Genomic DNA, 14,010 nt, shown 5'->3' on the forward strand with positions numbered 1-14,010 from the left:
CAGTACATGGATCGCTTCTGCATATGTCCCCTAATTGTTAAGAACAATTTATATGACCTACTTTGATAATTATCATAATAATACAACGCCATTGTCTTATAATTGACTCCATAAAGATTAAGGATGTATTTTGTATTGGGGGAAAAGGTGACTACATGTAACAACATGCAAAGGGCAATGAATTAAACTTGTTGTCTGCATTACTGTTTGGTATTGATTGTTTGTTTGCATGTTGAAATTTCTTCGACACCTGAGGCCGGAGCTTGTCTGGACTTTTCTGCTGGCATTACTTTGCACGTATTCATCAACAATCAGCAACATATAGTAGGTACAACAAAATGTGGATGAATGCGCACAGAACCCAACATGATGGATGTTTGACAGATCTCTAAACGGGTATGTTATTCAGTACACAACGTCACCGCATTGTTTTAGTCAGGTTCGTAAAAGGGCCAACACAGCATTGATGTCACCATCCTCGCTTGAGTTAACCAATATTACTTTTCATCTTCAACACATGTTAATGAGTCTCCTACATTTCAACCAGATAGTGTCACGTTATCTAGCAAGACAGGAGTGGAGTTTGCTCCTTGAGCCGGCTGGCGCTCACCCTTTAGAAGGGCACGACAACCCTACGGTTAAAGGTGGACATTGTTTGTGTGGGGGGCGGTCGTGCGCAACATGCTCTGGTCATATGATAGACTTGAATCAGTCTGAGGTGAGTACCCTCTGATGGCCACCGTGACAAACACTAGGATTTATACGAGGATCACCAGGACACACAAGAACATCACCAGGACACACGTTGAAATCCAGAGTGCTTCCGGTAGGTTGGTTCTCATTGTTCTTGAGTCTGAATGTATGTCAATGATTGGTTTCGGTTATGAATTCACATTTAGTTTGATGAATGTTAGTTGTTTATTACCCATGTCGTTTTATTCTTCCATTAGCGTCCCATGTGTGTGTGGAGTGTATGCTATCAATGATGTATTGTAATGTTTTCATTCAAGTCCAAGATAATGGCTTCTGTTTAGATTTGTACTCCACAATCCTATTCACAATACCTGGATGTCACTTTTTACCTTTTACCAGATGGAGAAGACGTTTTGGACCAGCATGGCACCCCCATTGCCAGGAGACCAAGCCACCCTGGAGACGGTAGACATAGTGGTACTGGTGCTCTACTTTGTGTTGGTGATGGCCGTAGGACTTTGGGTAAGTATGGTATATAGGCCCTGTCCCATTTCTCCCCCCTTAAAACTTCCACTTGGTTTGGAGTGCCCTCAACAGTAAATCTTTCACTTCATTTTAAGCCTGCATCAGACCTCACTAGGTTTTGAGGGTTGATTATAAGGGCTAAATAGCACTCCCCCTTGCTCCCTACACTAATGGGACACCCTACCCCTACACGAGAATGTGCAAAATATAGGGTTAGGGCAAAAATATAGGGTTAGGGGAGGTATTAGGACAGGGCTTTAATTAAAGTTATCTTGCGTGGTATCACAAATTGTATTAGTATGAAGCAGTCTCACAAGTCAGACTTTATGTAACAATATATTGTTAGTTTAAAGTCTGACATTAGACAAGCTAAAATATGTAATAACATTAACGAACCGCATGGAACCGGTGGCGTAATGGAGACTTATTAGTAGGGCTATCTCAAATTGCTTTCCATCTCATATCGAAGAGATGACTCTATGGTAACAGGCTGTCCCGTAGCATATGAAGTTCATGCTTTCACAGGTCCTTACATTGCTTATCACATTTGTAATTGCACTGTAACAAGGACACTGTAATGAAAAGTGTTACCAATGTTATTGTAGTTTGATTCAGACCTGTTTCTTTGTTATCTGCAGTCCATGTGGAGGACCAAACGCAGTACAGTGGATGGGTACTTCCTCGCAGGGAAGAACATGACATGGTGGCCTGTAAGTCTATTGCATTTGTTCATCCATTATTCATGTGGGTTTAACAAGCTATATTAGTACATGAGCACCCCTCTGGAACAGCATGGGAACCTGGGCAAAGGGTCCCATGTTTTTGTCATATGCAACTAAATAGTACTCACAAATGGATTAAAGGTCCCATGACATGCCACCAGAAGTGGTCTCGGCTGCCTGCCGAGAAACTTACCTGAATGGAATTTATGTGGATGACAATTTCCCATGCAGCAGTGTCTTTGTCATTGTGACAAAGACTTCACTATCAGTAACATTAATATTAACATTAATTTTACTATGGGGTTTTGCAAGTTATATTTGGGTTCTAGGGGAAATTGTAAGACTTATTTATTATATAAAATCAGTTGTTAAAAGTAAATTGTTAACTACTTTCTCTGACATAAAGGGAATTACAAAAATACGCTACAAAAAATATAATAAATCGGGCCGCCCGCACCACAGCATCAGCGCTATACCACTCACCCAACTGCTGGTTCACGATATTGAGAAAATATCCATCATAACAATAGATAGCAATTCATTTTATTATTTTATTTGCATGATGGAATACCCCTCTGGTGGCATGTCATGGGACCTTTAAAGGGCTCAATTACCTTGTTTTTTTTTCGAAGAAAATGGCAATTTATCGCTGTCAACACGACAACATAAAATTAAAAAAATAAATCAAATACATAGATGAATGACCTTTATTTGTAATATTTTCCAGGTCGGTGCATCTCTGTTCGCTAGCAACGTCGGCAGTGGCCACTTCATAGGGCTAGCCGGCTCTGGGGCCGCGGCTGGCATTGCTGCCATCGCGTACGAGTGGAACGTAAGCAGGGCTCTCTCACAGAAGGAGCTCTTAAAGGTCCCATGACATGCCACCAGGTGTGGTGTGATTAGCCGTTACAAGCCCTTTTGAAAATCTTCCCCTTATGACATCACAGGTGGGCGTGTCCACCTAGATGTGTGATGGATAGATGAGCAACGTTTGCTACAGTCAACTGGGTAGGCTGGTAGACTGATCTATCCAGCACACATCTAGGTGGACACGTCATAAGGGGAAGTTTTGTCATGGGACCTTTAAGGGCTGATTATGGTCCAACGTTCACGCAACACAATGACCTGGCAGGGTATGGGGTATATTTATGGTGGTTTCTGTTGTTGTTTCTATGGCAGGTTACGGGTACATTTATGGTTCTATTTTCTGTTCTAGTTAAAGTTGTTTTCATGTCAGGGTATGGGGTTTCTTTATGGTTGTTGTCTTTGTTGCTGTTTTTCTATCAGGGTATGTTGATGGTTGTTGTGTTTGTTGTTTCCATGTCACGTTATGGGGTATGTTGATGGTTCTTTCTGTTGTTTTTGTTGTTGTTCTATGGGAAGGCATGGGGTATGTTGATGGATGTTGTTATGGGGTATGTTAATGGTTGTTGTTGTTTTTGTTGTTGTTTTCGTGACAGGGCAGGGGTATGTTGATAGTAGTTGTTTCCATGGCAGGGCAGGGCTATGTTTATAGTTGTCGTTGTTGTTTCCATGGTATAGTTTTTGTTGTGTCTATGACAGGGCATGCTGATGGTGTTGCTGCTGGGATGGCTCTTTCTACCCATATATATCTCCTCCGGGGTAAGATATAAGCACATCACACACAAATATACAGTACAGCTGAACACACCCACACACAGCCTAGAGACAGCCACATATGCACTTTCAATATGTATCCTCTTATATTATTCATAATATTAATCAACATTAATCATTTGACCCTATTCCTCCCAAGGTGACAACCATGCCAGAATATCTGCAGAAGAGATATGGTGGCAAGAGAATACAGTTATTCATATCCATCTTATACTTATTCATTTATATCTTCACTAAGATATCAGTAAGAAGATTTCTGAACTCATTTTCAAAGAATCAAGAAGATGTCTGCTATTATAACTGGAAATACATGATCATTTGTGTGCGTGTGTGTCTGTTTGTGTGTGTGTGTGTGTGTGTGTGTGTGTGTGTGTGTGTGTGTGTGTGTGTGTGTGTGTGTGTGTGTGTGTTCAGGTGGATATGTATGCCGGGGCAGTGTTCATCCAGAGGGCACTGCAGTGGAACCTCTACTTAGCTGTGGGGGTGCTGCTGTGCATCACTGCTATCTACACTATAGCAGGTAACATCCCACTCTCTTGCTCTCTCTACCTTTCTTTCTCTTCTCCATCTCTCTCAGGGGCAGGACAGGACAGCAGGCTAGTGGTCAGGGTGTTTGACCCACAAGAAAGGTTCATCACTACAAGTCACTAAACATTTTACACATTTTAAATGTTAAATTACTAAATAGTTAAACAGCAATATCTCTCTCTTTCTGGATTTAACCACTGTCTATTTATCTATCTCTCTCTATGGATAATGTGCGCTATCCACCTGTCTATTGCGCTATATCTGTGTATCATCTTCCTTGATATTGTAAGGAATTCCTTTGCGTTCCTATAGTGGATTGGAAATTTACTGAACTATGTCTGCACATAATGCATCCGTGTATTTGTGTGTCTGTGTGTCTCTGTCCTCCAAGGTGGTCTGGCTGCCGTAATCTACACTGATGCTGTCCAGACATGCATCATGCTGGCCGGGGCTTTGGCCCTCATGGTTTTCAGTAAGTCAAAAGTAGATGCAAATTGAACTCTTTAACCTACTAATAATCTTGAATAATTGAATGATTTTAAAACATTTTTTTCTCGCTATACCGTTATATGGCTGTCCATTTGGACACCTATACGCTCCTAACCATGGAAGCAGCGCTCCCCTCCCTTTGCAGTAGTCAAAAAGTCGATTTGTTTGGATTTTTGTGTGAAGTTATTTTTCTTTTAAACGTGGTAATATGTAGTAAATAGTAAAATTGTAATTTAGAAAAAGAGGACTTTGCAGGAAATGCATTTTCACATCTTGATTTAGGCTAGTTAAGCTTGCTTATAAAATCGACTTGACTTGACTTCCAGCCATTGTTGCTTCCTGACTTCCCTGTTCTCCTCCTCTTCCTCCTCCTCTTCCTCCTCCTCTTCCTCCAGGTTTTGCCAAGGTGGGTGGATGGGACGCGCTTCTGCAGGGCTACTCTGACGCCATCCCCTCCGTCAGGGTCGCCAACTCTACCTGTGGTCTCCCGCGCGATGATGCCTTTCACCTGTTCAGGGACCCGTTGACCTCTGACCTGCCCTGGCCAGGCATCTTCATCGGCATGTCCGTCCCCTCCATGTGGTACTGGTGCTCTGATCAGGTAAGCGGACAACAGAAACAGTCATGGTCTACGCTGTTCGTTCTATACCGGGAACAGCTAGGTTGTTGAATTTAGATCATGTCTCCCTTTTTCCTGTGATAAACTTGAGTATTTGTTTTACTAAAAATATATGTAGAATTGTATTGAATGCAGCACTTTCTTTCAGTTTTGTGTATGACAATGCATCTGAATTCAGAGTGGCATTGAATGAAGTCTTGATGATCTACTGAATAGTAAATAGTGAAAAGGATGGATTATGGGCAACGGACATTATTCATGTTTTATATAATTGTATATATAATATTTAATGATTTGGGTTTGAGTTGAGTTGATTTGCTGTTTCATGAATGGCTGAGCTGTATGCTTCAATGTAGACAAAGTTGCACCCTGAGTAAGGTCTTCTTGTGTGCAGGTGATTGTTCAGCGTTCCTTGGCTGCTAAAAACCTGAGCCATGCTAAGGGAGGCTCCCTGCTGGCAGCCTACCTGAAAATCCTCCCCTTCTTCATCATGCTGCTGCCTGGCATGATCAGCAGGATCCTGTACCCTGGTACTGTATTAACACACCCTGGCACTCAGCAATGACACTGTATGATACTGTATGTACTGTAGGATACTGTAAATATGTATACAGCATGCATTTACTTTCGCCATTGCATAATGTCTGTTCAGACATTTATTTTATTTATTTTACACCTTTTGTACCCTATCCTCATTATTGTGTACAGAGTATGGGTACATCCATACTGTGTGTACTGGAAAGCTCTGTGTCCTAAAGGTTATGAGAGACAGATGGCAGGTTAAGTTAAGGTCTGTTAACAAACGGTGTGTGGATGTGTTGGTTTGGGATGATTGTAAAGGTGTGTGACTGTGGTTGCTGTGTGCAGATGAGGTGGCGTGCGGAGACCCTGAGGTGTGCACTCAGGTGTGTGGGAACCCAGTGGGATGCTCAGACATAGCATACCCCAAGCTGGTCATGGACCTCCTGCCCTCTGGTGAGAGAACTGCTGCTAGCGCTATCGACTCTCTCTGTGTCTCTATCTCTATCTCTGTCTCTCTCCCGCTCTCTCGCTATGTCTCGATTGTGTGTCTATTGATGTACTTATATTGTATTTGTGTGTTTGTTTCTGTGTGTGTATGTGTGCATGCATGTCTGTACTGTATGTAGGTACCTATGTTTTACGTGTGAACGAGTGCGTGTATATGTTTGACCTTGTGTGTATGTTAATGGGTGTGAGTATGTGCGTGCTCCCTGGCAGGCCTGCGGGGGCTGATGATGGCTGTGATGATCGCGGCTCTCATGTCCTCGTTGACGTCCATCTTCAACAGCTCCAGTACCATTTTCACCATGGACCTGTGGCGCTACTCGCGGCCCCGCGCCTCTGAGTGGGAGCTCATGATTGTGGGCAGGTGAGTCTCGCAGACCAGACATCAGATTTCTACCTAATGTCTGGGGGTCATTCAACTTGTTTCACTTTATATATGTTTTGAACCAATCAGGGGGCTGCAGGCAGATATCTGTAAGTGCGTAATAGACTATTAACAGAAAATCAGACAGCAATACTAAACAGTAAAAAAAAACTGTTAGGAAACTTTAAGACCACTTTATAGACCATGGTAGAAACACCTATTAAAATCCCCTTCTGGCCCAGGCTCTGTGCCGTCTCCCCCAGAAGTTCTGCTATAACATAAAAGGACTGCTGGATCTGAGATTATGGGCAGGTAAATACAAACACGCACACACGCACACACACACACACACACACACACACACACACACACAATTCCCTGCTTGTAGGGACACTGAAGCAGTGGTGGAGGACAGCTTAGACAACTTATTATATGGGTATGATACGTTTCATGGTCAGGGTGTTGGACTCCCTGCCAAAATGTTCTGGGTTCGAACCCCAATGTCTGACGACTAAAAACATGTCACTGTGAGTTACTATGGTTAAATTATCGAAAAATAGTAGTCGTGACTCGTCGTAATGACAATGAAACTCAAGACATTAACTCCTTAGTAGGGTTCCCAAATGTACTCCCTGTCTTGGGTGGGATAGAGCTAACGTGCTAAGACGTGTTGGTGTTATTAGTTGGGACACAGATTCCTCCCTCAGTACCAATAAGATGCACTGGATGGATTGGCCCAGAGTTCATGCTAATTTGCTAATGCCCTCTTATAAGATGCTGCTTATCTTCCACAGTCCCTAATCAGATAATGGTAACATAGACACAGACACAGCCACAGACACACACACACACACACACCACCCCACGTTCAATAAACTGTGTTGAAGTAAATATAACGAGCAGTCGAACAACAAATGCTGGCTTGCTACCAGGTTTAATATGTGTGTGTGTGTGTATATGTTTGTGGTGTGTGCATGTGTGTCGGTATGCATTCATGCGTGTGTGTGTGTGTGTCTCTCTCTCTCTGTACATGTATGTGTGTGTGTGTGTGTGTGTGTGTGTGTGTCAGGGTGTTTGTGCTGGTGCTGGTGGTGCTGTCGGTGCTCTGGATCCCGGTGGTGCAGGCCAGCCAGGGTGGGCAGCTCTTCATCTACATCCAGTCCATCAGCACCTACCTGCAGCCCCCCGTCGCCATTGTCTTCATCCTGGGCTGCTTCTGGAAGAGGACCAATGAGAAGGTAGTATGTGTGTTCTGGTGTTAAACTACAGCCTTTGTTTATTAATTGTGGTTTCGGTTTGAAAACGGGGGAAATAATGTTGCTAGCTAAAAATAGGATACCACATTATAAACTCGCCGTGAGGTTTACACCTGACAGATTATTCTTGTGAAGAACATACATCTCTCAGAAACTATTTTGGGCAAAGATGTGGCAAATGTGCCAGATCTCTCTCCTCCCTCCATCCCTCCTTCCCTCCCTTCCTCCCTCCCTCCCCAGGGGGCTTTCTGGGGCCTGGCATTGGGCCTGCTGGTGGGCTGTGTGCGCATGGTGCTGGACTTTGTGTACCCCAGCCCTCTGTGCTCCCAGGAGGACAGCAGGCCGGCAGTAGTGAAGGACGTCCACTACCTCTACTTCTCCACCATGCTCTCCTTCCTTACCCTGGTGCTGGTGGTCTCCATCAGCCTAGCCACAGAGAAGCCCCGCCCAGAACAGGTGAGTGCCACCAATCAGACCCAACCACTGACAGTCTAGTGACCTATCACTATACTCCTTAAGTTTATTGTCGTTAACGAAGAACGGAACGAAACAATGAAAAATAACTAACTTAATACCCTGAAATAAACTGAAATAAAGAAAAAATGGGTCTTTACAAAATGGCGATGAACAACTGAAACTGTATTGTGTGTATGCCAAACATTTGCTTATTCTAATTGTTTTGCGCTCCCCATATAAGTTCACACTTTTCTTGAGTTTATATTGCACAATTAATTTTCAAACCTTTTTGAATCTCACATCTGACAAATACTCGATATTACAAAAAAAAGACTACAGCCGTTTCTCAATTCGCGTTCTTGTCTGTACTTGCGTTCTCGTGAAACATCATCAGTCATAGCCCAACATGAAGGTATTATAGTAGCAAAAGTCTTGAGCATGCATACACTAAAGTCACAAATGTGTAACAGTAAATTTGAAGGCGTAAATATTTTTTCTACCATTGTAAACACAAAATAGGGGCTACGAGTTCACAAGTCCTTTGTTACAGGTGCACAAATCCTATCCTGTGCATCACAACTTCAAAGAGTCATGCACTTGACACTTTTGCTACAATCATTGCAGCGCAGTTGGTGCAAAACACATTCGCACACCCATGTTTCATAATCTGAGAACGTGCACAACATTTGTGCATTCGTAATTCGTTTGTGCATGACTCTTTGAAGTTGTGATGCACAGGATAGGATTTGTGCACCTGTAACAAAGGACTTGTGAACTCGTAACCCCTATTTTGTGTTTACAATGGTAGGTTAATGACTTTTAAGCATTGACCCCATCCCATAACATTGATGGCTCTCTTTCTTTGTCATGATGTCTAAATGGAGGTAATAAGACAATGGAAGAATCTTTCTGCCTAAGTTGTTTTAAGTGGATTGTGTATCGTATCTGTTTGTTTTGTTCTGTTTGCCAGGTGAGCCGTCTCACCTGGTTCACTAGGTACGACCAGGTGAACACGCCCCCGGGAGAGCAGGTATTCACGGTGGAGGCGAGTATGGAGACACGGGAGGAGATGGAGGTGGACCACAGGGAGGAGCAGCCCGTAGAGAGTAACCCTCGGCATGGCAACGGAGTGAGACATGAGAGGAACGGTGGGTCTCTCTTCTCTGTGTCCCGCAAACTCTTTGTGATTGTCTCACAAATCAGAATTTAGATTAATATCTTAAGTATGAAGGCAGATGAGCACAAATCTGGTTGAACGGGGCATTTCACTTTATTTTGCTTCGTATTTGTTTCGACCAATGACAATGCTGTAGGCAGGGATCTGTAAGTGAGTAATTGTTGGAAACAAACTTCGTCCAGAACTTATAAACTGTAAAAAAGTGTCTGTTTCATTTCTAATCAACACAGGAGCACACAGACAGGCCACTCTAGTAATACACTTATAAAATCCCCATCTGAAAGCTTTTTCCACTCACGCAAAAGAGTTTTCTTTGGTAGAATATCTCTGTAACAAAACAGGAAACAAGGCGTAACCCCGCCCCTTGCAGTTTGTGGTTTCCGTCCCAGGCGCTGTGCCGTCTTCTCCCAGGAGTTTTGTTATAGCATAGTGGGGGGTATTCCATCAAAGTCGCTAATGAAAGCGGCGATTAGTTGATTAAGCCTGGTTAGAACTAGCGCCAACTTCCACTTGAGGCTAAAGCCGTTCCATCAACGCAATTCAGCCGCGCATTGCTCAGGTTAGTTCAAACCAGGCTCACGTTATCGTGGATTACGCGCGTTCACGAGATATGTAACCAGCCCAGAACCGTGAATGTCGAATCATGGATCAAATGTCCGAAAAGGACCGAGCGGGATCTTTTCCAGCGGCGAACAGAAGCTGCTTGTGGAGGTCTATGAGGAGTACACGCATATAATAACTCAAAAAGGGAACACCGTGCATTAATAGAAACAGGGAGGCTGCCTGGCACAAAAATCGGCGATCTGTTGAATGCATAAGTAGTATTAAGCGTAACATATTTTAATTTAATATTGACCATGGATTTAAAAGCAGGGAGATAGTCTCGAGTTAACGTGTCGGACTTGTACCCGGTCGTCCGGGGTTCTATCCCCACGCAAGTAATAGTAATATAGGAGAAATCAAATAACTTTTCATGCCATTTATTTTCCATTTCTTTGAATATTCTTAATTAGAGAATTAATCAAATTAATAAAATTAATAAAGGGAATTACAAAATGAAGCCAACGTCAAGAATACTACACATTAGAACTCGGGTCGCATGTAGGCCTATCACAGGGCAAGTGCTAGCTAGACCATTCACCCAGCCGCTGATTACTGATAACGCGATAATACATAGATTTGTGTAAAAATGTGTTGAACAAATAGCCACAGTAATAATAGATAGCAATTCATTGAATTATTTCATTTGCGTCATTTAATCTTAGACCCTTAGTGAAAATATACGCTGTTTGTACTTCATATATGTAGGCTACATTTATGACAAAATTGTGAGGACTGGGCTTGGCGGAACCTTCTGATGGTACAATTGTTGCTGACAGATGGATTTCTCTGAAACACCGCTCAAGTAGCCTGACAGTTAACCTGCTCCCGACCAGGTTAGTTTGGTCGGATAAATTGCCATGGTTAGGCTACTTCCCTTAAGTGACGTTCATGGAACGCAACTCTAGCTGAAAGAAGCCCGGCTAAGCGGAATAAGCCCGGCTTTGGGTTTAGCTTGCTTGATGGAATACCCCCAGGTTAGTTTGGTCGGATAAATTGCCATGGTTACTTAGCGGAGATTCCCTTAAGTGACGTTCATGGAACGCAACTCCAGCTGAAAGAAGCCCGGCTTTATGTTTAGCTTGATGGTTGTTTGGTCGGATAAGTTGCCATGGTTACTTAGCGGAGATTCCCTTAAGCCACATTAATGGAACGCAACTCTAGCTGAAAGAAGCCAGGCTAAGCAAAATAAGCCTGGCTTTGGGTTTAGCTTGGTTGATGGAATACCCCAGGTAGCAATGTGTGGCGGATTTGTTGACGGGGGCATTATCGTTAATAGAAAATGCGGATCATTTTCTTTCTCGTGTGTCTCGTTTTTCGCCCGTGCCTAAAACCGCCACTGCTTATAATGCTAAAGCCCAGTTCAGACCAAAGATTCGCGACGCAACTGCTTGCAACTCGCAACTCCTTGCGACTCCTTGCGACGAGACGGGCTGAGACGTTCTAAAAACGGGGCAGTTCACACTGCTGCACCGGGCGGCGATTAGTTTTATTTTGGTTGAGAGTAGGCTAGAGTTGCTGTGTTTCGCCATTCTCCACTATTTCTGCATTGTAGTAATTCGCTGGAGCTTAGTTTGTTTAGATCCCGCTAGTTGGATACATTGCATTCTTTCGTAGTGGCGACTTCTCGACTGCAAGGGAAGCTCGGCTTCCCCTAAAATTCCCCGAAAATTAAATGGTCAGATATATAGCCTACTGTTGTGTTAACATTTCATTGATTAAAAATGCGTTAGAACACGTCCATCTCGAAGACGAGTTCGTTCAGAATCAGCTGCTTATCGCAGGTCGACTGACTCGATTTCCTTCTCATACGCCTACGTGTTTAATTTGCGTGTGTTTAGACAGATGGGCGTGCACACACACGCGCACCAAGCATCACCCGCAGTCATTCATTATTTTAAACACTCACTCGCGGTAAAACTATGTTTTACTTATCGCTGGTCGACTGACTCGATTTCCTTCTCATACACTTACGTGTTTAATTTGCGTGTGTTTAGACAGATGGGCGTGCACACACACGCGCACCAAACATCACCCGCATTCATTCATTATTTTAAACACTCACTCGCGGTAAAACTATGTTTTCTCACGATCAAATACTCATCAATCCTAAAAGTAATGGGCTTGTACACAATGTCTTTGTCAAGAACATATGTGTTTGCTGTACGGTGTTTGCAGATGCATTGATTTAAAAGTAGGCCTACAATTTACCGCTGTATCAGCTGTTCTTTCCCAAATCATTTAACCAATCATTTAGGCTACCCTAAAACTAGATTTTGTTTTGGAAGCCTGGAATATACTTTCTCGAATGTATTATTGTTATTATTATTATTTTAACGCATGGCATAGCTTACTATACTTCATTCATGTTCATTCATGCAGCCCTATGGAAAAAAATTTTTTTCCACAATCCACACGCTATTTCTATGCAGTTTCACACGTATGCATAATCTTTGACATCATAATATTTAACATGCAAGTGTAGTGGTGCCTGGTTGCTGCGGGGGAAAATCAGCTTTGCGCCGGGTGCAAACTAGCAACGACACATGCGTCGGTGTAGAAAGTAAATTGCGCCGGGCGCAAGATAGGGCCCTTCTTCTGTTTGGCGCACATGGCTAATTTGCATACGCGCACAGGACTGTCGGAATGGGAACATGTCGGACTGGCAGCATTACGGGGGCGCGATTACGGGCTGGCGGAGTTACATTTAAAAAACGCGTTCAAGTAAAAATAAATAAGAAAAGCGGAATCAATTTGTGGCGCTCGTTGTTCAATCTGTGGCACAGCGCCACACATTGGCCTATGTGTGGGAAACACTGCACGGCCATTTTTGACGGGGGGGGGGGGGGGGAATAATCGTACCACTAGAGAACGCTCGCGTACCACCAGTGGTACGCGTACCACCGTTTGAGAACCACTGGTCTACAACATATTACTGATAAGGTACTCTTGTTTTCTTTCTGAACCTCTATCTCCTCCTCCATCCAGACTCTGTGTCCTCCTCTGTGACCAGCGTCCAGATTCAGTCCCGGCTGTCGTCCGCCCTCTACTGGCTTTGTGGGATGGAGAGGAGGAGGCCGGGGGAGACGGCCCCGCCCGCTTCGGTTCCTCCTCTTTCCCAGGACCCCGCTCGCCTCCTGCAGGAGGAGCCGCGAATGCAGCTCGCCGTCAACTTCAACCTCATTGTGTGCATGTCGGTTACCGTCTTCTTCATTGGCTACTGGGCCTGAACAGAAGACGCTGAACAACCAATCATAAGGCCGGTCCAATTTTTTGATAAACACTGGTGTTTATCATTAATTAGTGTATGAGAGTGGTTGAAATTCTCTGCTCCTCCCTTGTTTAATTTATTATTAAAGGGGGTGGCCATTCAATAATTTCAGTCGTTATTTATTAACAGGGTTTTATATGTAAAATGACGGATTGACATTTTTAGGAGTCACTGTGTCTGTAAATGTGTCCAATTCTATTGAGATCTATATTTTGAAATGCTTCATGTTTCCTGTGAATAATTGTTGATCTTTAGCTTTAAAGTCGCAATCTGTAACATTTCAACAAGCTTGTGGCAAAAAATAACCTGGACATATCTGAAATCAACGCTGAACAGTGATTTCAATATAAATGTCATCCTACAACTGGTATATTAAAAAACAAAAACAGCCGTACTATAGACACTCCCAAAACCCCTCCCACTCTCGCCACACAGTTGCACAACCAGGTAGAGTTTCCCGCCTACTAAATAGGAGGGGCTCAAACATAGACATTGCGACTTCAACTTATTCATTCTTAAAAATGAAAAAAAAAAGTAAAGTATTTCATTGCTCCCGACCAAAATGAAAAGTTTTGCCTTGCATTTTAGTAGCATGTACTGTCTATAATAAATATAATGATTTTTAATATACACATGTTGACCCACT

At 43.2% G+C, this 14,010-nt stretch overlaps 1 protein-coding gene across 1 annotated transcript; it reads left to right on the top strand.

The window, feature by feature from the left end:
* Positions 1 to 1,092: 1,092 nt before the first annotated feature.
* slc5a11 (solute carrier family 5 member 11) lies at positions 1,093 to 13,323 on the top strand (the record flags this gene model as incomplete). The annotated part of the gene is made up of 15 exons (XM_084488654.1): positions 1,093 to 1,215; positions 1,857 to 1,928; positions 2,668 to 2,772; positions 3,504 to 3,563; positions 3,718 to 3,822; positions 3,993 to 4,098; positions 4,498 to 4,578; positions 4,991 to 5,196; positions 5,609 to 5,744; positions 6,082 to 6,189; positions 6,454 to 6,604; positions 7,674 to 7,842; positions 8,101 to 8,316; positions 9,287 to 9,464; positions 13,082 to 13,323. 15 exons carry the CDS (start codon positions 1,093 to 1,095, stop codon positions 13,321 to 13,323), a joined length of 2,058 nt encoding a protein of 685 aa, XP_084344780.1.
* Positions 13,324 to 14,010: the final 687 nt, after the last annotated feature.

The sequence above is a fragment of the Micromesistius poutassou genome, assembly GCF_964030765.1.
Source record: "Micromesistius poutassou genome assembly, chromosome: 1".
NCBI lineage: Eukaryota > Metazoa > Chordata > Actinopteri > Gadiformes > Gadidae > Micromesistius > Micromesistius poutassou.